Source organism: Harpia harpyja, chromosome 12, assembly GCF_026419915.1.
Source record: "Harpia harpyja isolate bHarHar1 chromosome 12, bHarHar1 primary haplotype, whole genome shotgun sequence".
NCBI classification, from domain to species: domain Eukaryota; kingdom Metazoa; phylum Chordata; class Aves; order Accipitriformes; family Accipitridae; genus Harpia; species Harpia harpyja.
This window is the reverse complement of record NC_068951.1, coordinates 25,178,675-25,206,547: the sequence shown is the minus strand read 5'-3', so window position 1 is coordinate 25,206,547 and position 27,873 is coordinate 25,178,675. Positions and strand designations below refer to the sequence as shown.

General features: G+C 39.4%; 1 protein-coding gene across 12 annotated transcripts in view; it reads left to right on the top strand.

Annotated features, from left to right (window-relative positions):
* Positions 1–27,873, top strand: part of DOCK10 (dedicator of cytokinesis 10) — a 162,749-nt gene that overhangs the window by 83,816 nt on the left and 51,060 nt on the right. For 10 of the 12 annotated variants that reach the window (XM_052803633.1, XM_052803629.1, XM_052803627.1 and 7 more), the window contains exons 8-23: positions 814–997; positions 2,650–2,735; positions 4,886–4,969; positions 6,077–6,232; positions 7,792–8,013; positions 8,746–8,868; positions 9,485–9,567; positions 16,729–16,851; positions 18,160–18,239; positions 21,668–21,855; positions 22,494–22,559; positions 23,423–23,515; positions 25,408–25,531; positions 25,684–25,805; positions 26,496–26,582; positions 27,127–27,219. In XM_052803633.1, the coding sequence (XP_052659593.1) occupies positions 814–997; positions 2,650–2,735; positions 4,886–4,969; positions 6,077–6,232; positions 7,792–8,013; positions 8,746–8,868; positions 9,485–9,567; positions 16,729–16,851; positions 18,160–18,239; positions 21,668–21,855; positions 22,494–22,559; positions 23,423–23,515; positions 25,408–25,531; positions 25,684–25,805; positions 26,496–26,582; positions 27,127–27,219 (1,914 nt within the window). The remainder of the gene's footprint in view (positions 1–813; positions 998–2,649; positions 2,736–4,885; positions 4,970–6,076; positions 6,233–7,791; positions 8,014–8,745; positions 8,869–9,484; positions 9,568–16,728; positions 16,852–18,159; positions 18,240–21,667; positions 21,856–22,493; positions 22,560–23,422; positions 23,516–25,407; positions 25,532–25,683; positions 25,806–26,495; positions 26,583–27,126; positions 27,220–27,873) is intronic. The other 2 variants (XM_052803626.1, XM_052803625.1) reach the window with 2 other exon arrangements.

The window sequence follows — 27,873 nt, the reverse complement described above, 5'->3', positions numbered from 1 at the left end:
TCTTCTGGAGAGATTTACTGGTTAATCTCTATTCCAAGTTTAGACTCATATCATCCAGAAGCTCTTTCAGAAAAATATAAAAATAAAATTATGTAGACATGTTCTCATCCTAACCGCAATGTTTCTAACTTCATTAGATGCTCAGAAATTGTTACCTTTATGTAGCTTGTTAGCAGCATCCCCAAATAATCCTCAAAACAGAAGATTTTATAAATTGTTCACAATTACCTTTAGACCTTTAGGTCCAATCTCAGCAGCCAGGGATGGAACAGTCTGACCACGTGTTGGCTTTGCTTGCTTGCTAGTTTGAATTTGGTGAACTCAGTCCTGTTCCCACCGAGCAAATATTTGTATGACTTAGCACTACTTAATATCTTTTTGAGTGTCTGATGTGCTGGTAAGGTGTAGGAGACTTGGTCTTTAGAGGTATTCTCTCCAGGCACCTCATATATACTTCTGTAGCAATGCTGTACTTTGCCATTAGAGGTCTTTCATTATTCCACTTGGGAGTTATTCCCTACTGTAGTTTGAATTGGTATCGTCCATAGTCTTAGATTTCTATGGCTAAATAGAAGACATATATTTGGCCATAGAAGATCTTAGATGCACAAAGACCCAACAATAAATTCACATAAATTTGCATTAATATAACACTGCTTGGATTTATTTTTTTTTTTTTAAAGCCACTGAATTTTGCTTGAATGTTATTTTTAAGGAGTGGCCATATACAAGTCTCATCTCATGGATGCCTTTTTCAGTACCTTTTTATAATTAGTTCTAGTGTTTATTTTTCTTTTCCTTTTGTTCCAACAGAATAACAGGCTTAGGAAACATGCCTTTGAGTTGAAAATGAATGACCTCACATACTTTGTGCTGGCAGCTGAAAATGAGCAGGATATGGATGACTGGATTTTCACTCTCAACAAAATCCTGCAAATAAATCCAGAGGGAACCATTCAGGAGAGGAAAAGTGCAGATCTCACTGATCTGAAACTTGGTAAGAGTGAATAGTCTCTTCATTGTTTTTTGGTTTTGTTTTTAATCAAATGCAAAAAATTGAACCTTCAAATATCACTGTTGAGTCATTTTAACTGCCTAAGTCTGTAATGGATTCTGCACCTATTGATTTCTAATGAAGCAGCACCAGTCTTTTGGCAATCCTTGAACAATGTCAGCTAACTCCCCACAGATCATTTTCAAAAGGCTGTGGGGGAGGTAAAGCGGTAAAGCTGCTCCCCACAAAGTCAGCAGGAGCAACATGGCTCTGCTTTGCCTATGCAGCTCTTTTTCAAATATAGTCCTCTCTGTCAATGATCTTGCTAGTACTTTGTGTTTTACTGTCTTGGGAGCCTGAAGATTTTAAAGAGTTTTGTTCTGGAAAGAGGTTAGGTCAGTTCTTTTTCCAGCATTTTATTTTCTTTAAAAATCTGGAGCTAATAATTAAAAAAAAAATCCCGGCTGTGGTATATTGCTCTTTCTCTGGAAGCTTATTGACTTTTCATTTCTTGCTTTTGTGAGTTTGCGTATTAATATGCTTTCACTGTGGAAGAAAGAATTGGATGCTCTGTTATACTGCACTCTTCATGTGGCAATAACTCATTCCTCCACATAATAAATCCATGTTCAGTTTGGATGAACCCCAGCTGAAATTCTAAGACTGAAAACACTTGAAACCTTAATACAGATTTGAACTGCTTGTATTCTGAGCTGAATCAAAGCATTGAATCCACATGCATCTGAATCTTGGGGAAGTTCAGAGCTAATTGAAGGCTTTAGCCTGGTGTTTATAATAAATTCTGATTTTGGAGGGACAGGATACTCTTCATATAGTCAAAGATGTTTTTATAATTTGGAGGCACAAGAGACTTGCACTTCAGAATCAGAGAAGTACTTTTGAAAATCCCACCCATAAGGGATATTAATGAAACAGGAAGAAATACGTGCATAAAAGGTCAAAGACGTAACTCTAACAGAAAACAGAAGTCTCTACTGGTAAAAACCCTGATAACAAGCAACAGGAATGTGCTATGGAGTTAACTTGTCAAAAGGCATGATGTTTTCTTGGCAGAAAAGCCCTAAATGGCTGTAATGGCTTGTTTCACATTGTGCTGAATTACCTAGTGAAAGCAGAACAGTCCTGGTGAGCTAAGTAAAGCAAAGGGGTTGCCGTAGAGTGCTGTCCTCTGGATCCATAGATTTGCAGCTCATGGAGTTCAGACTGCATCCCTCCCCTTCCCAAAGAGTGGATAAGGTCCTGTCTGCCTCACTGAGGACTCACTTTACTGGGTGTCCAAAATCTTTCAGTTGACATAAACCCTCGGTGTTGCCTCAGAAGGGACCGAGAGAGCAAAGGAAGGTGTCTTTGTTGTGGGCATGAATATTTGTCATGGATGAATGTGTCAGACATTTCACTGCGTAGAGTCAGGCCTCTTGTTTGAAAGCTTAAATATAGACTAAGTTACAGTAAGCAGCAGTGGGAGATGAGGTTGAGGATGACAGAGGTTTACATTACATCTCTTCCATTTGTTAGCCTGATGATACTAAAGGGAATAAAAAGGTACAGCATGGGGATAGATTTTCTTCTTTTTTAAACCCAATGGTAATAGCAAGTATAATAAAAAGATTTGCATATTTTTTCTTCTTTTCAAGACCCTGCAGAAGTTTCGGTGAATTATGATTGCTCTCAAGAAGAGACTGATTCTTCAGAGAACACCTTACACCCAGACTTTGCAAAAGTAATGGATGTTATATTTATCTTTACAAGCTTAGTGGACAGTGCTACGTAGGTGAAAAATGCCTGCCAATAGATGATCATTAATGTTGTGAAAGGTTTGAAAATATAGCACGGACTGTTGTGATTGTTAGAGCCATGACAAATGACAGGAAATTTTTCTTCCTGAACAGCTGATGGCTTTGTTTAAATGAGAAAAAGCTCCACTGGATGTAAAGAAATTGGGTGTTCCCTAGACAGGTTTGATGTAGACCTGCAAAGTCAGTAAGGATCTGGTCCCTGCAGTTATCTGTGAAATATTTACTCTTTTTAACTGCATTTCAGAAGAGTTTGGCCCTTGGAGAGCCAAGATTTCCTGTGTGACTTGCAAGGAAATGAGCTGTGAGCTGCTCATCGCCTTCTGTAACTTCATTGAAAGATGCGTGTAGTATCAGGGGAGGCATTTTGTCCTCTGGATCTCATAAACTGCTTCATGTGAATGAGATAATTGTAGATGGTGCTAAGAACCTTTTTGATGAAAAGCTAGATTGCAAATATTTCACTGCTTTTTCTTAAATGAACGTATGATCTGTTTTGTAATCTTCTGTCAGTGAGCTACTATAGATACTATCTATCTACACAGCCAAATGCTATTTGAGGATGTTACTCCCACAGATTTGAACTGAAAGCTGTATATGCAAATAAGGACAGAATTTGGTCTAGGTTTTACTGTAGGTTGTATTCATATGTATGAAGTGGTCACCTAGAATTTAAAAAAACCCAACAAACCCAGAATAAAAACAAAACAAACAACCAACCAGATAAAATGTAACTGAGTTTATGTATTAAGGACAGCATTAGTATCTGATCATCTTGTCTGTGGATAGATACTTTCTAATCATTTAGTTAATGCAGATATTTCAAAGGTATCTTAAAGATATCTCAAAGACCACTGGTGGCCTGCAAGGCTAAAATAGATGGTCTGCAGGTTATGCGATGCTTGTATTGCCCTTTATATGGCTAATTCCTGTTCCCCCCCACCTTGCTCTATAGGCCTGGCTGCAGCAGTGATCTGTGGCCTGTCCCTATTCCATGGCAGGTAAACGTCCTGATCCCATCTCTACCTAAACCAGTATATGAGGGATACATCAGGACCTGCTTCTGCAAGTCAGCTCGTGGGTGGTGCATGTTAGGAAGTGAATACAGAGCTCTTGGTCTTGCTGTGCTGCTTCTGCTTGTTACTTAATGTGTGGCAGCAATGTCATGCTGTTGTGAAAAACACAAAACATTGAATGGGACCTGAACAAGAGCATAGCCTGTACCATGTCAGCTAAGGTTTGTACTCAGTCTTGGGCAATCAGGAAAGTTGTGGATTCCGTTAATAGTTCAGAGACTGAAAAATAAAAAGAAGTTAGGAAAAACAAAGTGCAAAGAAAGACTGAAGGAAGTGAGCACACTTAGACTGGGAAAAAAGGTTTCAAAGATATCATGAGGGATCTGTAAGGGGAAGGGAATGTGGAGGGCATACCTCACATGTTGGATGAATGGGCTTAAATAGTGGGGAAAAAATTATCAAAGTTAGGCATAAGGATGAACTTTTAAATGGCAGGGTAGGAAAGCACCAAATGGCATCAAGAGGTTGTTGAGTTGGTTTTATCAGAGAGCTTATTATTAACTTACACATGTGTCCATCAGAAATAAAATGGGTGTGACTGACCCTGCCTTCTGGCAGAAGGATGGCTTTGGGTGACACACTGCGATCTGTCTGCCTGCCCACCTGTAAGGCTGAGCTGCACTTTCCTGCTCCCCTTTCTGCCCTCCCCCTGGCACAAGTGGTTTTCTGTGGAACTGTTGGGGTTTTTTTCCTCGACTTGGGAATCCCTAAAGTGATTTCAGTGCAGTGATCCACCATTCTGACATCTTACACAATGGAGTCTTTAGTAACATACATGAACTTGAATTACTTAATTGATCTATTTTGGTGTTCCTTAGAAGTATATCACGGCCTGAAAATCTTGCTTCGCAAGCATATAACCTTCAAAGAGTGTTTGAAGGTGCTTTGCAGAAATGAGAAGTGTTGTTAGAAATGAAACATTCATCATTCATTTAGAAGTCTAACAACTCTATGGATTTCTGTTCTTGTGCAGAAAACTAATTTATTATCTGTCACCACAGTACATTACAGAAACAGAAGAAACAGTGAAAGCCTCTCGAAATACAGAGCGACTAAATCTTTTCTCTTTGGATCCTGATATAGCAGTAAGTGAATTTATTTTTTTTTCCCCAAGTTCTTAGAAGTTTTAAAATACAGATGGCCTGAGCTAACTGGGTTAGCTAAGCCACCAGAGTGGACTGAAGTTCAGCAAGCAACTCTGGGTATACCTGAGACTTCAACTTTGAAGGGTTAGGGGAGCTATTTCTAGTCCATAGAGATTTCTGTATACACTCTACCCATATCTGATCACAGAATGGTTGAGGATGGAAGTGACCTCTGGAGGTCATCTAGTCCAGTCTAGCGAAGCTTTGAATCATTAAAGCAAACTGAAAATATTACAGGAGCAGAACCTCCTTTTGGATTGGGAATGTTACAAGAACAGTGTTTTTATTGTTATTCATTACACTGAATTTGATTACAAAAAGGTGAATGGATATAAAAAGCAGTGGGAAGGTACAGTTGGAGGTACAAAAGGCTATCTACGTGAAAAAAAGTTTAGCTGGAAATGTAGGAAGTGAATGTTGCTTTTCTTTTTATCTTCAGCTTGCTTATCATTTAGTGTCAGAGTTCATGATTCAAAGAATGTTATTCCTTGCACTGAATGTACATTTGTTGGTGATTTAACTGGAAACTTTATTTTAGTTAAAAAGAAGACTTAAGTAAAATTGGGATCAGTATATATATTCAAACTTGAACCTGTTGTCATTCAACTGTTGTGCCATTATTAATAATATTAAGCAAATTGAAATAGTAGTGTGGTGTATAAGTGAGGGGAAAGGTCTGAAATCTAACATGTGGTGTTATAGTCTGAAAATATGAGGCTGTTTAATCTATATGAGGAAATTAAAAGTTAAAGTTTCAGAAGCAGTAAGTAAACAAGAAAAATAATCTGCTCTGAAATTATAGGAAACATAACTTGGATCCCTAATTCTGCCTCTGACATTATATATGTTGTCAAGCTATCTTTTTGCTTTGCTTCCTAATCTATAAATTAGGAATAACAATCATTTACTATGGTAACGTGAAGATATCAGCAGTGACTTTTTGAGGTTTTCAGGTGCTTCAATGATTGTCAAGACCTTTAAAAAGCTTACTTAGTTTTTGAATGCTGTGCTTTTCCCATGTATAACAAATCACCCAACTTATTTCAGTCATTGAATCCTCAGAAAAAGGAGTTTCCAGGGACAAACTTGGTGATCAAGCCATTTGACGAAAAGCCTGCAAAGAGGATCCTGATAACTTGCAAATCCCTCAGTCTGAATCTCCAGGCCTGTGTTACTGAAAATGAAAATGATCCTTCAACCAATGTAAGCTTTACTTATTTCCCTGTGATTTTTCTTCCCCCCCCCCCCCCCCCCTTTTTTTTTTCCTTCTGTTTTCTTTTTTCTCTTTCTATGCACTTGTTACTTTGGAAGGGGAAGGTAAAAAGCAAGCTGTATCACGCAGGTGTACTGCATTCACTCCTCCTCCTCTGCCCATCCCTTTGGATTGAATAATGAAACTGATGAATTTTTCAATAAACAGTTGGAAGCTGATTTAGATTGAAGACTTTTAGCTACAGTTCAATGGGGAATTAAAAATGTTAAAATCCTTGAGGTTTCTTAAGAATTGCTGTAAGAAGAACAAGTTTAAACTGCCAAGACCTATGTAGGGAGGCAACTGAATATCAGTTGCTGGTGAAACTGGTTTTTTGTTTTACAGAGAGAGGCCAGGAACCAAGCAGATTAAATTACAGAAGAGAAGGCAAAATAGAAAGTACTGGATGCTTCATCTAGTGGAAAAGCCCAGCTAAAAACAGGACAAACCAGAAAATTTTGCTTATTCTTACTTTAAGAGAAAAGGGCAGGGAAAAGCAAGATGTAGCTGTCAGTCCATAGCTTTTAGTTCTCCTCTGAAGCAGGAAAGTTTTGAGAAATTAGTGTCCTGGCAAGTCAACTTTCATACATTACATATGAGGCATTGATTTTTTTTTTTTTTTTTCCCCCTCATTTAAAGATGACCTCTACAGTGAGTGCATATTCAGCATGATGTAATCAATACTTTTTTTTGGCAGACTAGAATAACTGTTTAAATGAAGTCATGATAACTGTACCAAGGGCATGCAATAATTCACTACAGAGGCTGAAAAAGCATAGAATATTGTACCTGCCATGCATTGTTCCTTATCTCCAAAGTTTTAAGATTCTCATTTCTAGACAGCTCAAAAGGTGTTGTTCTTATTCTGAGACTGATTTATTTCATCAGAATTACGGAGGCTCTTTGGAGGTTACTTACAGTCATGGGACTTAAGTCACTGGTACTATGTGATAGAATAAGTGGGTACTGTCAGAGCAGTTTGAATGCTCTTGGTTTCCTAGCAAGATGGAACATGTGTTTCCCACAGAATAATATGCCCACATATTTGAGTTGGTACCAGTAAACATTTTTCATTTACTTATATTTGTCATCTTTGTGCTACATTTCTGATGATCCCTGGAAATCCCACCCTCACTCCTCTTTCTTTTATAATGACTCTGAATCTACATTTTAAAAATCCTGTAACATGTTTCTCTGGGGCCCTATTCATTTACTCTAATAATTATTTGTGACAAATACATTTGTTTTTTATTCTGGGAGTGTCTAAATTAGCTGTCAATTACTGTTCTAGCAAGTTGTTAACAAACTACCTTTAAAAGCCCCTAAATCACATGGTTGGGAACTAACTTTGACAGGGGGGTGTGTAAGGATGTGTTTTTAATGAATCTCATGATTTGTAAATAATACTTGTTTGTTTTCTTTTTTTTCTAGCTGCAGGAACCTATTAAGAGATAGAGTTTACCCCCTTGCTCTCAGTTACCTCTATATTATGTTTCTGGTTTTTCTCCAGGTAGAGCCTTTCTTTGTGAGCGTGGCGCTGTATGATGTCAGGGATGGCAGGAAGATCTCTGCTGATTTTCATGTGGATTTGAACCACCCACTCGTTAGACAGATGATTTCAGGTTCCTCATTTTCATTAGAAAATGGCACTGTTGAAAATACAGACTCAAATGAAATGGAAGAACCACAGGTCAAGGGGTTCCCGGAAGAATGGCTGAAATACCCAAAACAGGTATTCCACATGTGACTTACATGACTTAGTACTCATGTGACTTATTTTAATTCAGTAGTAGTGTTCATTTTCATCAGAGAATTTATCTGTACTACCAGTGGTTCTTGTTTTCAAGAATACTCTCTTTTGTGTATCAGTGGTACTTTTATACAGATGCTTGATTTTTGAGCTCCCTGTATAGACTTTAAGACCATTTACAGTCAAAACTTTGAAAAAAGTTAGTGTCTGTTATTTAGAGAAACACCTATGTTTCCTGTGCTCTTTGGGTCATTTGCTGACCTCTCCCAAACCAGCCAAACAAACTTAAAGCAATACCTAGATGCTGCGTTAATCTCAAAGTACTTCCACATTCTTGCTGTTGCTGTAAGCCTTACCCCAAAACCCCATATATTACCTTTTCTTCTCCCTGTCATTCCCCTGAGGTGTGACTAATTTAGGCCAGCATTTAAGTGCTGCCCAAGAGGAACAGTTAGGTTAGGTGATGCTAATGTGGTCATACTGCTTCTTGACTTGATTCAGTCTGTTTGCAAGGTGCTGCACGTACACAAGCTTACTTCAGCACTAGCACAAACATTTTATTTTCTGTCTGTATTGAATATGTAGAGATGATAATCCTCAATAATCCTTTATGAATTTGGTTTATTACTGTTTCCATCAACAGAGAGCACTGGCGGTATTTCATTTCTCCAGTATTGCTATATACTTTTTAAGTGTTCTGTCTTTTATCCACAGGCTCTTTTCTCCATAAGTAATCCTCATTCTGAGATCGTATTAGTGGCAAAAATAGAAAAGGTGCTTACGGGAAACATTGCCAGCAGTGCTGAACCTTACATTAAGAATCCTGATTCTTTTAAGGTAATGTAAGGGGAACATCAGTTCCTTCTTCGTCGACTTCAGCCTATTGGAAGCTGAAGACATTGCAAATTGTGCTCACAAATCTCACCAGTGTGTGGTTGCTGAACAGGACAAGCTCACAGGAGGCCCATGCCTAAGAAAGCAAATGTCCAAGCTCCATTGAATGAATGAAGTACCATTTTGTCTGCAACATGCAAATCCATTTGTGGTGCATTCCTATGCTACTTATGTCTAGTAGAGTGAAATTCTCTTTCAGTATCTTCTAGAAATTATGAGTTTGTGTGTTTCGTATGCGAGCAAAGTTGGGGTAGGCACCTGTTTCTTTCTGAGGGCAGGCAGTGCATTTGCATTGGGTATATTACAGAAAATTGGAGTAATAACTGTAACTAATGCAGTTCTGACTGAAGGGATGGTGAAGAGGTTTAATTCGTCAGCAGCATCATATTCATCTGTGATGTCTTTGCTGTCTGCCCAGAACCTTCTGTTATGGGCAGTATCAGGCTAAAATATTTTAGGGACACTAGCCTCTTCAGCAGAAGAGTACTTGGATGTACTCTGCTGCATTTCAGATATTATAATGATATGGATGAAATAATTAATATTTTCTTTTTTGTAGTGTGCACAGAAAGTGTTAAAATCCAATAAACAGTTCTGCAGCAAGCTGGGGAAATACCGTATGCCATTTGCTTGGTCAGTGAGGTATGTATTAATTCTTTTTATAATTTTATAAGCACCTTATAGCTTATTCTGCTTTTGGACTTGTATCCTTTTATTCTTTTCCACTTTTTCTGCCTGAAGCTAAGCAAAGCTTTCTGCATGGTCCAGGACACCAGAAGATCCTGCAGCTTTATTATTTCATTGCCCTATTTTTCACACAGCTGAACGTTAGTTACTTTCTCATTAAATGTTACTGTGGTGGAATCTTTTCTTCAGGTATGTAGTGAAGTTGCCAGGGAGTAGCAAAGGTGGCTGACAGAATATCAGTTTATCATGAGCTCCACCAGTGATTTGGTGCTAAAAATTACCGAGAAATTTCAAAGTCACAGTTCTCCCAAGAATTTCCTACAAAGATAATTATGGTCTGAAATAGAGTTGCAATGGCCACCTAAAGTATATGTGCACAAGTTTGAAGCTCTGTTCTTGTTATGATGCATGTCAGGTTTTAGGAAAAATCTAACCAAGGATTTGGAAGTTATGGTGCCCTTAAAACAGTGCCTTGGGGGTGATATTCAGGGATTATGCTTCAGGTACTCTTGCATTTTTAGTGGTTAGTAGGTGACAGAGAGCTGTTATTTTCTTGTTTGATAGGTCAGTTGGGTTTTATTGCAGGTCACTGCAATGGCAGTAATGGATTTTTCTTCTTCCTGTCTTTCCTCCTGGATAATTTCTTAATGGTCTCACCCTCAAGATTGAGGCACCCCAGTGCCTCTTGATCCCTTTCTACCAAATTAACTCACAAAACCAGATATGGCTTTCTTCTTTTTGTTCTCCCTTCAAGTTCCCATGTAATTCCTCTCTCTGTCCTCTCTGATTTTTCTTTCCCAGTCTTCTGTAATTTCCTCAGCTTACTGCTGCACTGGGGTGAGAGAGCTCCCTGACTGAGATGCTCCTGTGTGTTCCTGTGACAGCTCTCCCTTCTTTTTGCCATGCATAGAGCAGGGAATATAAAATTCTATATTCCCTATAAAAAGGAAAGCTGTCGATTGCTGAGTGAAAGCATTCCTTCTCCTCTGGGGCTTCTGTTCTGACTGTGGCAGGCCAGGTGGAAAGCTGCCTGAAGCTGTAGGGAGGAAGGAGGAACGAGTGCTAGGTGAAAAAGTCACATTGTGGCATTGCCCCATAACTGTGAGGGATAGCTGTGTGGCTGTATACTTCTGGTGTGGAGGTACGGAGCACCAGAAGTGCACAGTTTCCCCTGCTGCATGTAGGGGAAAGCTTATGATGTTAGAATATGGTGCTTAGATGGCAAAAGAGAAAACGCACAGTAAGGTACGGCCATTTGAAGAGTTTGTTTATTTTTTTATTGACATACATTTTTGTCAATATCCAGTAGGAACAGAAGTACGTGCGTGTTCAAGAGAAAGGCAGATAATGTGTTCTGATCTGTCATCGCAAGCTCAAGGGTACTCATTAATATTTACTACTTCTGTGTAGCCAAAGGACCATTCATCAAAATTATATTGATGGGTGTCTCTTGACTTGACAGAGCTACTTTTAGCATGTAATGGACCTTACAAAGGCAAGAGGTGCAGGCTTGGTGTCAGACTGACTTGAGGCTTTTTATTAACTCTGTCCTACCTGCCTGTGGTCTGTGGTGGTACCATTAGTGATATGTCCTGCAACTCAGTCATTGCTGTAGCTGTTAAGTAATGTTTAGTCTAAAGTCAAGGATTTTTCAGCTTCTCACGCCCAGCCAGCGAGAAGGCTGGAGGGGCACAAGAAGTTGGCACAGGACACAACCAGGGCACCTGACCCAAAGTGGCCAACGGGGTATTCCATACCGTGGGATGTCACATCTAGTATAGGAACTGGGTGGAGTGGGGGTGGGGGGATCGCCGCTCAGGGACTAACTGGGTGTCAGTCGGCGGGTGGGGAGCAATTGCATTGTGCATCACTTGTATATTGTAATCCTTTTATTATTAATATTGTCATTTTATTAGTGTTATCAGTATCATTATTAGTTTTTCTGTTCTATTAAACTGTTCTTATCTCAACCCACGAGTTTTACTTCTTTTCCTGATTTTCTTCCCCATCCTACTGGATCGGGGGGAAGTGAGTGAGCAGCTGCGTGGTGCTTAGTTGCTGACTGGGGTTAAACCATGACACTCTGCCTAAGGGAAGTCTGACAGATATGAATGAAGTTTTACTTCTGTCCCTGTAAGGTGGATGGCACCTTAAATGCTTGCCAAGCTAGGGTGCACTGAGAAAATGGTGCTTTTCAGAAGATTCTCCTCTCAGTTCTGTGTTATTTCAGCTATTTTATCATTAAAACACCAGTTGGCAAGTCCTTGGTCATCTCAGACATAGTATTATAACCTGGATAAATTTATTTTGTAGTAACAGGCCATATTGATTTGGAGTAAGGAATAAAATCTTGATTAGATCAAGCTTGACTAACAAATAGAGCTCCACCAGATTTAAATCTGCATGTGAGTGTTTTAAGTTCTAGTAACATGGTATATGATAGCAGCAGCTTCCAATCACCACAGCTATGTGAGCAGAAGCGTTTTCTATAGATAGATTGCTCCACTTAAGTACTACTACTCATCTAAGTAGAGCACAGCAGTTGCTGCACCCAACAGTATTTATTGGGTAAATGAAGAAAGATTTTTCTTTCTGGCATTCAATGCAGAATGGTTAATTGGCACAGGCTGGAATGTGGCAAAGGACATAAGGCAGGACGAGAGCAATAGAGCTCCGTTTGAGAGGAGCTTGCTTGTGTGATGCCCAGTACAGTGGGTATGGGAATACCTGGGAGTCTGAGCCTTCCTCAGGCTGTTTCCTTGAGACTTTTTGCCAATGGAAACCCTTGGCTCTAGTCCCATACTTTTCCAGTTTCAGAGATGGCAATGACTTGTTTCACTGGGTATTCTCTCCGAAATTACAGGTACCTTTTTCAATGTGCAGTCCACAGTCTTAGAAAACAAGATCGAAAACACCTCCACATCATAGTGTATTTTTGCTTTCCCTAGGACAGGATCAAATAATTCCTAAACATGTTTGTCTAGCCAATATTTCTGGCTGTGATTTCCTGAATATAAATGGGAATATATGCATGTGGAATTAGCAAATGCACAGTGAGTTCAACATTTTGCAGACTTACTGTGTGTGCATTACACAGATGGCCTGCACATGGGCAGGGGACATAGCTGGGGTTTGTGGACATCCTTCAGTTTCAGCAGGCAGTATTTTTGGATGGCATCCTAATTCAATGCTTCACTGCCCATACCATTAAAAAGCTTCCCTCCTATCTGTAGAATTAATTACAGAAAATATACTTGGGTATGTTTATCAGCTCTTAAACTTTTTCATTATAAATCACATTATGAGATAAGATAGTTTAAAAATCATGGACCAAATAAACCACTGTATGAACTTGTTGGTATTAGTGATGTTGCACAAGGAATTTATTTAGTTCATTGGGTCAAATTCTGCACTCATTTACAGCTGTTTATGTATTAACATTACTTGGGACTCTCTTTGGTAAAAGCAAAGTATATTTGGCCCTGTAAAATCTATTTCTATTTTCACAGCTTGAAAATAGAATTTTCCACAGGAGGCTATCACACTACAGGGGAAAAAATGGTTTGGCTATGATAAATAGCAAAACCCTGGGTTTGGAAATGTGTTTTCCAGTTATTTCATTCTGGCGTTAACCACACTCCTGGTTTTGTGTGGAAATTTTCCCCCCTTAAAACAGTTACAGATGGCCACAGTGCGATTTTTAAGTATATGTTCAGCAAGCCAAAATCTTGACAGTTGAGTATTGTGCATGTGACTGAAACGCTTAATTAGCTTATGTGGCATCCAGTTTGTTAGCATCATTCAAAAGCATGACTCAGGGTACCTCCCTCATTTCTTGCTGGCATTGGTGGGATCTGGTGTCTGTATGCTCTCGCAGGTATAATTATGGTATGTGTTAGAATTACAGAGTGTCAAATCCATCTTCAATTCTCGTATTCCTGCCAGAACTGCCAAAGTTTGCAAATATGTGCCTGAGCTACATATTGTAGATGTGGGGAAACTTCACTCGCAGAGATTAGTTTTTACACTCTGCTGTTCCTTCAAACCTTCTCCACCCTCGTAAACTTCACATTTTAGAGCCCAGTATTTGAATCCTTCAACAGCTTGTGTTGCTGGTTTGGTTCTCAGCTGGCATAGGTTGATGTAGCTGAAGGTAGTGAGGCTGCACTGATTTACAGTAGCTGCAGATCTCACACTGAATCTCTAACCCTGGAGGTGAGCAATTTTTCCACAAATCATAAGCCACTACTTACAAAGTAGCTTTTTCAATGTTAATTTATGAACATTGTGTAGGTTTTCTGTGCTTAAAGAATTTTTATGATTGTGGACTATCAGCTAACAATGTCAGAAGACTAGAATCACAGAAACACTTCAAATACTGAGATGATATTTCAGTTTCTTTAGAGAAATCTGTTGATTTGTTTTTCCCCTAAATTAACACCTTTAGAGTCTCTTCAGGATTTTAGTCCTGTGAAATTTTTCTTATTAAAATCCCTCTGGTAAATAAGTAACTGGCAGTAAGGAATCATTACTATATTTGACAAATACTGGACTCCTGGATTGTGGAAGTGTTTTGTTACGTTTCCTTTTCTATGATGTGACAGTTGTCATTCTCAAATGCCTTCAGTACGTTCACTGTGACAAGGAGCACTCTTGCTCCACCTGCACCCAGCAGCCTGAAAGGATCCAGCAAAACACGGGATTGCAGTTACTTAACTGCAGACGTAATACACGTAATGCTTGCTGTTCTGGCAATTCTTCAGCTTTAATGAGCCAGGGGAATGGAGAAACCAGTACAGTTTGACCAGCAGAAAGCCATCTAACTTCCCTGAGCGCATAAAACATACCTGTGTTTAAGAACGACTATCTTGTTTTCAATGAACATCTAAATTGCTCTTGTAGTGGCAAGAGCTTTACATAAATGGAGTATTGTGTGTAAGTTGGAGGGATGAAAATACTTACCTATCTCGTATTGTGGATACCTGGTTTCATGCCTTTAATTTTGTCCTGGATGTATTATTTAGGCTGGGTTATGCTGCTGAACTGACGAGGAGCAGTCCTAGAGGTAGGGCATATGATACCCAGGGAGCGCTGTTGCTGGGGAGGAGTGGTTGTAGGCAGGACTCTGTAGAGCCCTTCTAACTCCAAACCAGAGTGGCCGGAGGGGAGGAGGTGATGATACTGTGTCCCTGAGCCTCCCGGGAGGCAGTGCTCAGTGCTCAGCACCACTGACCCAGAGTGAGCTACTTCCAGCACAGACCTGGTTCTTTTTCCTTTTATACTATGAACATCACCAACCCTGCCTTGGTAAGTGCCCCTACACCCTGCTGTGCTGAGCAGTGGTTTGCTCGGTGTCAGAGCCTGCACTGGAATTAGTTAATAAGCTCCAACAGAGCCTGGGTTTGCTTAGCATCACATTGCAGAGCCCAGTGGTATGGCGGAAATCACTCACTGGATGTTTTAGTCCTCTCTGTTAGTCTGGAGAAGGAAGCAGTGCTGAGTCCAAGAAATATCATAGTGTCACCAATACTGTAATAATTATTTTTCTTTCTTTTTTTTTTTTTCTGACAGCAGTTTAATAGGATTTGTAAAGTAAGTGGTGGCTGCCAGAAATTAGGTCTGGTTTCTCCCTAATAACTTAAGATTTTTTACATGGCATGTTGGTGTGGACCTTATTCCCCCTAACTGCTGGAGGCAAAAATCTGATAGAAGAGAGTTGATTCTCTCAGTTAATTAGGTTAAGGCACGGTGCATTTATACTTCTGCTTGGGATCCTCTTCCAAAGGTTTACTCCATTATTTTGCATCTGGCAACAATTTGTGCTGGCATTAATTCTTCTCGCTGGCAGTGGAACAGAGAAGTAAATTAAGGAAGCAAGATTGGCCAAATGATTCACAGAACAGCACTTACTGTCAAGAACATTTTACTTTTGTTAAGCAATGTTTTTGCAAACTACAGTTGAATCCAAGGTTCATTAATTTGGATAGCTGTTACATTATCCAGTCCAGCCAGAGTGTGTGATTCTTGGGGATATACAGAGGGCACTGGAATGTCTTAATTAAATCCTGCAAGTGTCAATGAGCAGGAATGGAAATACCTGGGAATGTTTTCCTGTGTGCACAACAGCTGATACTTACTGTTCCCACTTATAGACAGATATCCTTTTTTTCCATTTCATTTAGTACTTTTTAGCTGGTTCACCAAAAATTTAGTCGATGCTCCACAAAGTTGTTTTATGAAGGAAAGCTAAGCCCCAGTGAGTTGGTGTCATGCTCCTGGAGGACACAGAACAGATTTAATGTGTAGATTAATTCAGCAGAGGTCTCTAATGCGGTTCTGTAGAAGCATACATTTCTTTACGTGGTGAGATGTAGTGGTTGGGATTTGACATCTTGTTATGATTTCTGTTATTTAAAAATATGATTTTCATTGGATAATAACTTCATGGATGAAACAGCCTATTGGTGTAACGAATTCTTCAAAACACTTCTTTGAAATAAGGAGTCAGTCTCTGTTGAAGTGAGGAGTCATGTCCTTGATGTGTGAGCAAGACGGTAAAATCCCATCAGGCTCAGGGGTAGCGCTCTCAGCCGGGGACGACCTCTCTGGGGCTGCCCCAAGAGCTTGCCGAGAAGCTGGAGAAGGCAGCCTTGCAGCCAGGGTGGTGGAGAGGCGGGTGGGAGCGGAGAGCTGGCTCCGGTGAGGTGCTGTACACTTCCAGCTTTCTCAAGTGAGACTTAGCTACAGAAGAGGGGGAAAAAATGGTGGATGCTGAACCAGATGGTGATCTGGCCTAGCATGAAACCCCAGCAACTCCAAACTGTGAGCAGTCATGCTGCACCTGAAGTCACGGGGACTGTCTGCATCATGTAAGATTAAACAAGGTCTTAAGTCTTTGCAGGACTGGGACTGTACATGCAAGTAAACTGAAATTGCCTGTGCTTCTGCAAATGTACAGCTCGGAAGAGCTTTCTTGTGTGAATCTCTGCAGGGAGCCCTTGAATTTGTGTAAAAATTCATATCATAACCTTGTTAAAAGATTACATGACAATTTCAAATGTTCAAATATATATATGGGTGAGTGTTTATAAACATGTCATTTTTCTTTCTTTATAGACCAGTGTTTAAAGATAATCAGGGAAATGTTGACAGAGACTCCCGATTCTCACCTTTGTTCAGGCAAGAAAGTAGTAAGATTTCCATGGAAGATTTGATTAAACTAATAGCAGAATACAGAAGGTAAGGAACAGTTTTTAATTTGGTTTGAGAAGGAATAAAAGCTTTATAAAGCCGTGCAGAGTAATTTTCACAGCTTTTTTTCTTCATTTAACACAGTGTGCTGAAGTGGCCATATTAAATTAGTGGTTTTCACATTAGCCTGTTACCTGCCAAAGAGTGCTTTAGGTTGGACTCTCCAGGAAAACTGAAATGTCATTTGGCACATTAATAAATGTTATTAAAACCTAAAGATAGTGATTCTTTAAATTAGCTTCCATCAGGGGAGATGCAAGTGAAGTGACAAACAAGAGAACATTCTCTCAGGGAAAAAAAGAAGAGGGGAAAAAAAAAAAGAGAGAGAAAAATGAAAAAACATTTTTTAATGGTTTCCCCACTCCTTGCTTTTGTTTGTTTGAGTCTCCATGACAAACTACAGAGTGGACTCTGGAAGGAAAAATCTTCTCCAGATGTTTGACAGTGTGCAAATTAGCAAATAGCTGTTTGGCTGGATAGTCTTCCACACAGGTGTAAATCAGGCTAATTCTAGAGCAGAGTCTTTGTTTTTACTGGATAAGAGACATGAGAATTGAATGATGAATTTCTTCCTGTCCCTTCTACTCTAAATGTGCCTAGAAATTAATTAATCTAATTAACTTCTCTTCCATTTATATCAAATCAGATCATAGAAAGATGGAATGTCAACTACAGGGATTGGATCGGGCCCTTAATCTCTTGTGCCATCTTACTGTTGCTGGTCAGGAAACTTTACTGAAATTCTTACTACTCTTATTAGAGTCACCACTGCTGGCTTTGTCTGTCTAAAGCATCTCCTAGATAAAAGGAATTTAGCATCACAGTTTTGGCACTTCTCAAATTGCTTGGGCACGAGGAGTATGTCTTGGTCCCTTTTCAGCATGGCATTGCAGAAGCCATGATGCTGTGAACGTCTCTCGACTCAGTGGTCATTGAATTCCTTGTAGAGAACATTGATCAGTTTCTTCCTGTTCTACAAAATATGTTATAATATTGCTTGCAAAGAGAAGGCAGGAATGAGGCCAAGAAAGGAAAAAAAAAAAAAAAAAAACAAACAAAAAACCAAAACAAACCAACCGAACAAAAAAACCCAAAACCCAGATGAAAACAAACCATGTTTCTTTCCTGCTGTTGCATTTGATTTGAGTTTAATAGCCAATGGGTGTATGTTAAATGTGTTTAATGTATATTTGTATCTTGAATCAGGGTCTGTTTTTCATTTTAGATTAATTTCTATGATGGGTCTCATCCCCCTTGTTCTAATTTTCTAAAATGTTTTCATTTCTGTCATTGCAGAGCAGAGAAGATTAGCAAAATACAGACTATACCTGGCTGTTTGGAGATTGCAGTTGATTGTGTTCCTTTGGAACATCCAAGTATGATTCCACTTTATAATTAATATTTAAATAGGACATTGACATAGGCTTTCCAGCCATAATTGCTGCCTCGAGACAGTTCTGGTAGAAGTGTCCATTATTGTATAGAAAAACATATACGGGGGAGTGTTCTTGATTTGTTTTCATTTAATCACACCATTCTTTGTTTCATCCTGTACCTGGCCAGATACACCCCAGCAATATGGAACACAGCATGCTGAATCCACATGTGATGGAAGTCCAAGGACCACTTTTTGGTCTCTGAGGGATTAGGCCAAAGAGCTGAGTGGACTTGCGTAGCTTGAGGTTAATGGCCTTCCCCTGTTGATGGGCTGTGATGCTCATATCCTCTGTGAATTAGCATGTGTGGGACATGCAGCACGTTTCAAGAATGCAGACTAGATGGAGGACTTCATTCAGAGGCCACTTTGACATTAGCGCAGCAACTGCTAAGATAGATACTTCTAACTGGATCCTTTTATCTCCTTTTAAATTTTCTGTTTCAAGGGCTACATCTCTGTGACTGATTGTTGCAAAAAGCTCAGGACCATTGAATTCCTCTGAAGTCTACCATCAAACATATTTATACCATCTTCATATGATATCAGATAAAAAAATAGTTTCACTAACATTTCAAAAGCAATTTTTATTTTTGAAATTAAAAGAAACTGGTAGCTCAGAGTAGGCAAAATGGTCCAAAGCAGCTTGGGTCTTGTACTGTTACCTGACTCGGTGGGCACTGTGGCCAAGTGAAAGTCTGGCTTTAAAGGGTATGTGCTAGTAAAGTGCCCAGTTCCTGTGGAAAGTCAATGAAAATTCCCTCACACTAAAGAGTAACAGCTTAAACATTTCTTTGGTATAGGGAAAATTTGTCTTACTCTGAGTAAGGCTGTAAAATAATTTAAAAACTGTACCAGAAAACTTCCATGCAGTAGGATTCATTAAAATCTCCATGAAACCTCTTCTTGACTTTAGCTAGCTCTGAAGGAAGCCTTGTAATAGCAGTAACCAGTTCTGTTATAACACCTCCTTCCCACCCAAAATAAGTCATGCTAGGCTAATGCTAAAATCCTTTATTGCCAAGAAAAGCCACTGAAAAGCAAGTTGGCCAAAGAGCTTGTCAAGAATTTGCCGGTAAGATTGTGTCTCTAGGGTCCGACACTACCCTGCCTCACATTAGCATCAATTTGCGTTAGACACCAGAAGTAGATCTTATTTACTACAGCTACCACAAGAGCTGGAGCCAGTGGTGTATCAGGGGATGTTGTCTGACAGTGTTTAACGTGAAACAAAACTTTTGCCTTTTCTGCTGCATGGGGGGAAGCCAAACTTATGTAGCTCTAGCAAAGGGGAAGAGAGAAAAGGCTTCCTGAAGCTCCCACCTGTGCTGCGTGGTCCCTGCTTGTCATTTGCACTTGGAAGGTTGGGGCTCTCAAGCTGGCAATAGGGCAGTGGGTACTGTTGCTGCTACATCCCCTGCCTTCCCCCCCTAAAATACCCGTTAACACCCCAAACTGTGAGGCTCCATTCTTGTGGAGGGCAGTCACGGAGAGTAGCTTGTAGCCAAGAGCTATGTGGCTAGCAGCAAACTCTGCTGTTGCCTCCATGTGCACGTCTGTGCAATGGAAGCGAGGAACAGAGAGACGAGACCTTCACAACTGGCTGCAGGAGCCTTCATTTTCCAGCTGGCCTCTTCCTGTTATTACTGCCTCTTCTCACGCTCCACAGGCTATTGCTGCTCTCCTATCTGAGCTATTGGTATTTTAAAACTTCATTTATTACTTACTCCCCTTTCTGTGTTCAGTTCAACACTATATTTCCCTTTTCTAAAGGCTACTGGAAGTGCAGTGTGTGGAGGGCACAGAAGGACTTCTGCAGAGAGGCCTTAGCACTGCATTCTAATCCTTGGGTTAGTCCCTGGATTTCTCGAATGAACATCATTAACCTTGTTTTTCAAAGTCAGACACAATCAAAATGCTTATAAATCAAGTTTGAGGGGCAGCTAGCCAAATTATAAGACACAACACATCCTTATATTTTAAGATGGGCTGCCTGAGATTTGCCCAAATAGAAAGCTGCCCATCTTAGCTTTGTAGGCCAAGAGCAACGAGCAGAGTCTCCCAAGTACTGGGAATGTTAGTAGCAGAAAAGCAAACTTCCAAAAGTCTGTATGTGACCCTGAGTATCTTCACTGACCAACAGAGGAATTTGCGTGATCATCTACAGGGGACTTGCTGGCGCTGGGGAGAATAAACCTTCCCAAGGTTTCTCTACAGCAGGTGGTGGTCGCTTCTGGCTGACAAATGCAAGTGCTTTAATTTAGCTGTTCCCTTTTAAAGCTGCTAATTTTGATTGGGAAAGACAAAAGTCTTCACGTATGGATTTTCCAGCTTAATTCAGGAGCTATGTCTGTTGGCTGGGTGTACAAGTCAATCGGACGCATTCATATTTTGGTGGGCAGCAGGCTGGGAAGAAAGTTTTCAGTGTCTATTTGAAAGAAAACAAAGAGAAACCACCCTGCCATAGCTGCTGTAGAGCCGCTTCTCCCCCACCTGCTTGGGCTGCAGAGGACCTGCACTATCCTGAAACTGGCAATTTCCTCTTGTGCTAGTTTAGAAGGAAGTAAAATTGGGCATAGTGTGTATGAGGGATCACCAGCTGGTTTTGGCTTCCTCACCACAAATTGGTAGGCTTTTCCCGTGGGTTATTCTAGGGTTTGAGCAATGAATTTGTAGGCAGGACCTTCAAACTGCTTTTCCCAGAAATAGCTCGGGACACCCCTAAGTTGGTGACCCTTCTCAGCTGCTTTTGTGCAAACAGCCCTTGAGTTCTCCATGCTGAAGTTAAATGTCTCACTAATTTAATGGCACAGGCAGACAGAGTATACTCTCTCTGTTTTTAATCTCTCCCTGTCTGGGTGACAGAGTGCTTATTATCATCTTCTGTTTCTTGATCTGATTTCAGTTTTCCCAATTGCATCATATATTTAATCTAGTTCTGCACTACTTGTTTCTTCATTTCGTTTACTATGTTATTAGATAATAGAAAAACTTAAATGAGATATTGAGCTGTAAAATTAATTAGAAACAGCATCACTTCAGTATATTCTGTTGAAACTGTCCATATAACAATGGTGCTATTATGCCATCAAATGCCATCAGATACTCTATATAGTCAAAAGAGGTTTTCAGTGCTGTACTGTTTAACTCAAGTGAGATAAACCATTTAAGGATGATATATTGTAATTGCTCTGAGGTAACCTGAATGCAATTTAAGGCAGGATTTGACCTGTTGCATCTCAGCATTACTTATTCCTTGCAAGTTCAGGCAGGATTTTACTTGTTCCATCTCACTATTACTTATTCTTAGTAGTAAGACTGTAAAAATAAACATAATGTGTGATGGTTTTCTTTTCTGTTCTTTTGAAGACTGTGTAACTTCATCTTTTATTCCAATCAAGCCATTTAATGACATAAAGGAACATCAACCTACAGTGGAAGTTGAGGAATTTGTACAGGAATCAACAAAATATTCTCGACCTTACAGAGTATACAAGAACCAAATATACATATATCCAAAACACCTCAAGTATGATAGCCAAAAATACTTCAACAAGGTACAGTATGTGACCAATTCAGGCCAACATTGGGTAGTGGTGTACTGCATAAGCTCTCATTGAAATAAAGGAGTACTCATCATAAAGGAGGGGAAACTGGAGATGCAAGTCACTGACTTGGCTTTTGGTCCTTCTCCATTTTTGCAATCATAAAACATAGGCCCAATGTTAATTAAATGAATCTATGTATTAATTTTAAGTTGCATCAGTGATTCAATGAGCGATAATGTGGTAATAGCTTTTTCACAATTTTCAGAAGGGCTGTATTTTAATGAAATGATGTGTGCAGATAAAATTAACATAGATAATATTTGTAGTTCTTAAATGAAACTTGAATACTATGTGCGTTTTCATGGTGATTGAAAATTAATGAAGGACCAGACAAGGTAAGTGCTGGCCACTTTAAAATCTGCTTCTACACAGTCAGTTTGAGGCCTGGCTTGCATTTTGACAGTTCTTCTTGGAAATATTATTTTTAGTGATATCACTGTGACTTAAAGGCATTTTAAATGTTGATACACCATCTGCATGTTTCTCGTAGATTTTGAAAAGAGCTTATTTCAGGCCTTATAGTTTGACTGTGTTTTTATGGGTACCCTATTTCTGATCTAAGTTTTAATACGTTCCTGTCTTTTCAGGCACGGAATATAACAGTGTGCGTTGAATTTAAAAGCTCTGATGAAGAAGGAGCGAAGCCATTGAAGGTGAGCCACAAGAGTATATTTAGAGAACAATCTTTTGAGGACATTACTTATAAAACCCAGGAACCAGGGCTATGCTAACCCGGAACAATTAAAGAGTGAATGTTGTCATGCATCCTTCTACATTTGCACTGTAGTTCTGTTTGATCCCAGGTGGTCCTAGTGATGCCACCTCACAGTGCCATTTTGCAGTGCTGGCTTTCTGACCGGTGGAGGGGAAAGAAGACCATAATAGAAAACTTAACCATTTTTTACAGTGCAACTTGCTTATTCTAAAATTTACTGGTTACTGTACATTTCTCACTGAGCTCAGGACACTTGATTGAAAAGAGCGAGGCACGAAATTAGAAGAACCTTAGACTTAATTTTGCTATTGACCAAGGGCTATTGCATAGTATTGTTGTACTGTAGTTTCCCCACCAATAAGTAAAGTTGCCATCAGTCAGTAATCAAGAGCCTCCAGACTGGACTCTGCCAGGGAGGAGATTGTTAGCTGGTGTAGCTTTTATAACACTGAAAAGTCAGTGAAGGCATTATATTGTGTATTGAACTGCATGAAAGTGAAATAGCTTTTGTAAAGTTTTTTGCAGAAAACTCTGAAATTGATAATGGCAAGGAAGAAGTCTAAGGAGTCTGCATTGCTTAGTACAATGTAGGGTAATTTTCACAGAATCAGTGGACTTTTGCTGGAAGTGTGTATAAAAAATTGCAGGTTTGAAGACTTAAAATATTTCTTTTAATATGTGATCAAAGTAATTATCAATCTTCCATGATACTGTTTTCAGTGTACATGCATACTAGATATACCAAGACTAGTATAATCAGCAGAATTTCACAATGTAATTAAAGCATGTTACTTTTATCAGTGTATTTATGGGAAGCCAGGTGGACCATTATTTACAACAGCAGCCTACACCGCTGTGCTACATCATTCCCAGAACCCTGATTTCTATGATGAGGTCAGTCTGCTTTTTCTTTCATTAAATGTCTGACAATCCCACATGTTTGCCAATGAGACAGAAAAATATGTGTAAAGAATACTTCTGTTACAATTGCTTGTGTATCTGGATGGGCCTGTGTTACGTAGATTTACATACAGTCTCATGTTTTGGGTTTTTTTCTTAATTCAACTCAGTGAAGCCTTTGTTTTGTAAGATGTTCTGAGTACAGTTAAGATACTGTAGAATTAATTAGGAACAGTCTAGCTCTCTAAAATGCACGTCTGGATTACATTAAGGGTCCAGCTGCATCTCTGAATTTAATGGAAACAGTAAACATTATGATGAAGGGTGGAGCCAAATGTCAGAGAAAATCCCTCTCTGAGATACAAGATCTGCATTGGGGCATTTTTGTTGATCCAGTGGTCTGAACAGAATGTGCAGTGATGTGCAGTGGCTGCAGCAAGTCATTTAGCTGGTGCCTTTGAGGATGCAGCTATGGAATAGAGTTCATACGTTGGCCTTTGCCACATGTTAGTTGCACATGCATCTTTACATTTCACCAACACCAAGTATTGATTCCCCAGGCTTTCTGCAGGTGAACTTAATTTCACCCCTTCAGTGACTAGGGTATTTGATAGCCTGTGAATGTCACGTGTCTGTTTTGGATTTTCCACTACTGCTCTGTGTGTAGCGATAAGGCTGGCAAATAGCGTTAGTATATAGCCAGCGTTTTCCAAATTGTTGGCTTGATCTTGGAAAAACTTCCTTTTTCAGTTTAAATTTACTTTGATAAAATGGCAGGGGCAAGACCAGCAGATAATGTACAACTACATGTGAAGTATCAATTTTAAGATTCATGTTTAGGAACTGAGGTGGAACTTAAAACATTACATCTTCAGAGATCTTGAACCCTCTGCTACTCCTTTGCGAGCAGTGTTTTGGGTTTTAACACATCAGAAAATGTCCTTCATGTGATGCTAGTGAGCCATCTGGTTTGGGCAGATTACTTTCAACTTGAACAAAGAGCTGAATTCGGATCTTAATAGCTGATTTGGCTGGAAGAGGTATGCACCTGTCCTAAATGTTCCTAGTACAGCAAGTGCAGTCTTTAAAAGAATGTAGTATGTTATCAAGGAAGTTGTCTTAATCTCCATGTTTGAATGCCCAATTCATATCTATGTTTATGGTATTAGATTCTTACCCATAATCTGATTTAACACTGGAAGCATTTATCAACAATTTCTAAACCTTGCTTTAAGCAGAGGATTAGCTTGGATAAACTTTATCATAGCTCACAAGGGCAAGGGGTCCTTTTTATTAGTTCCTATGGTAGCATGTTTTGATTACTTTGTATTTTTACTCCAATAGGTTTATAATACCTCAAACCCATTCTGTAGGGATTCATGGATGACATGGTATGGGATTTAAGACTGAACAGAAGTCATAAATAAAAGTTTATTTTCATGTCAGCCATTATGACTTGGTCTTTGCCATGAAATGATGATGAAGCAGTAGCAGAGATGTCATTTTAGGTTTTGGTTTGGTCACCCTGAAAATATGAGAGTGGTGATGGCTATTTATGGCTGCTAGAGTGCAGGTGATCACTTGTAAGCAGGGTCCATCACTCTTTAGTTCTGTCCTCTTTCATCTTACGCTCTTTCATCATAAATGCAAATATTCATCCACAAGACAGAGAGGAAAAAAGCTGTTTTAAGTAAAAGCGATGGATGATCATCCTAAACAATTTCCTTGAGAGAACATCTGTTACTCATGCAGACAAACATTACCCAGTAAAGGCAGGCTGTACTTAGGTCTCTGTGTAGAGAGAGATGTCACTCATTTAGACCATCTCTGATGCCTGATTTAACCAATTTTTAAACTAAAGCGAGGTGTCACATTTTACATTTCAGGTGAAAATTGAACTTCCCACTCAACTCCATAAGAAACACCACATTCTGTTTTCATTTTATCATGTCACCTGTGACATAAATGCAAAAGCTAATGCCAAAAAGAAAGAGGCTCTGGAAACACCAGGTACCTGTAGTAGAATTACTTTCAATTATAAATATAAATGATGTACATTCAAATAAGGATTGAAGAATTTCTGGCTGGATATTACTGTCTTCCATTTGAACTTGAGAAGCTTGTTTTTCCAAAGAGTCATATCTATTTGTTCTTGTGCGCAGTGGGATACGCATGGCTGCCTTTGTTGAAAGAAGCCCAGTTAGCTTCCCAAGAATACAATGTGCCAGTGGCAAGCAGTCTGCCTCCCAATTACTTGAGCCTTCAAGAACCAACTAGTGGAAAGGTATTAATTCATACTTTCATATTATTCAAATGGCGCAGAGCATTTATTTGCAGATGTTTCACATGAGATCAGATTTGCATTTGCACTTACCTGTAAGTGTAAATGATAAATAGGGTATCTGTTTTAGAATATTCATGTGCATATAATTGAGTATATGAAATAATATATGTACCACTGGACTGAGAGTCATATGTTGCCAATTCACAGGTGTATATGGAAAAAGTGTATTTTATAACTGTGTATTCTACAACATCACACCTAACTTCTCCAAAATGTGAATGAGAGTGATCAAAAATAACTCTTTTCACAAACTCGGGTCATATGACATTCATTCTCCAGCTGATGTGATCCACGATCATGATTCATTCTCCAGTTTTGTGGTGTGATATCACATTTTCCCACTGATCCTGTCCAGTTTGGATTATTTCTGCCTCCTTTTGTTTGTTTTACTGTTGTCATGAGGACAGCGTGGGGCAGTGATCTGGTCCCTTGAATGATAACGTTCATGGACTTGTGCTGAAAAGTGGGTTTGTATTGCAATAATTCTGCGGTTGTGAAAGCACAGTAGCCAGCACAGTTCATGCACGTGCATATGCAAAGCTATGCAGTGAAAATTTGATGCAGACTTGAATAAGTAGGAAATAAGTGGGAAAATTTTTGTTTTGTTTTGTTTCGTTTTTGTTTTAATAGCAGATCGGCTGTGATGTAAAATGGGTAGATAGTGGGAAACCACTTTTCAAAGTCTCTACTTTTGTTGTATCCACAGTAAATACTCAGGTAAGCCAAATTTCCTTTTCGCTCTGTTACCTGCTTACAAACAAAAAGTGTCAAGGAATGTCTGAAAGACGTTTTAAAATCTTGTACAAATTTGTTTCTCTAACATTTAAAGGTTATTTGAATGTGGAAGGGCAAGTCGGCAATGATGGAATACACACTTTAAGGAAAAATATAAATTATTTAAGATTATACTAACAGAAAAATCTTGGAATATCAGTTTAAACAGCAAGAAAATAAATTATAAGCACTAGGAAGAAAAAAAAAATCTGGCCATTGAAATCCCTTAGACTGTGAAGAAAAAATTAATTGCTCACAACACTGAAAAAAGAGTGGTCAAAGCACCTAGAAATAAGTTGTATATAGCAAGCTGTGCTGGCCAATGGGTTGGGCTCAATAAGTTGATCTGTCTTTCTGTGTCTTATGCCTAAGGTGGGAGGGACCAAGTGCGTGTTTTGGTATCAGAGGTGACTGCTCTAACCAATTTATGGAACTGAATTCTAATCCTTTTTATAATATACGTTAATGTAAATGTTTATCATTTTAGGATCTATACCTGAATAACTTTTTTCATCAGTGCCAAGAAAGGGAAAAGGATCTATCTCAGCCTCCTACCTCAAACTTTATCAATTCTTGTAAGGTAAAGTAACCTGCAGCATGAACTGTGCTATAAAATTATATTAGGGCTTTCTCTCAACTGATCCATCACTGCATAATTCTAAACATGGCATAGACTTACCAGGAGGCAATGGGTCCATGACTCCAGTTAGACTTACTGGATGTGACAGATGCATTACTGGCCACAGAGCTGTCTCCCACCCCTTCTCATTTAGAGCGTGGCTGCATCTGCCCCATCAACTTTGATAATCCAGCCTATGCCAAGCCTCAAATCCTGTTAAAGGATGGTGTCACGTTGCTCTAGGAATGTCCGGGAAAAAGAGCTGTAGCCTGTAGAGCTGCAGTATTCCTGCTAGTCCTCTCTTGCCTTAGATACATTGTATGTTTACCTCCTACTTGGTGCTCTGTACCTTTACTCTAACAACCTGAATGCTATCCAGAGGGCTGGTTAGGGCATTTTGCACGTATAAGTCAAGGGTGCTCGTTGCCTGTCAAGTTCTGAAATCAGAAAGAACATACCCTTTCTGCAGAGATGAGACGAATAAGCAAGAACTGCATTAAGTGTGACTGTATTCAGTAGAAGTCAAGAGCTGTGACAAAGAAGGAGTATAGCAAGCAAATTAGAAGAGCAGCAGGTAAATGTAGGGCCATGATTCTTTACCTGTTCATGAATGGT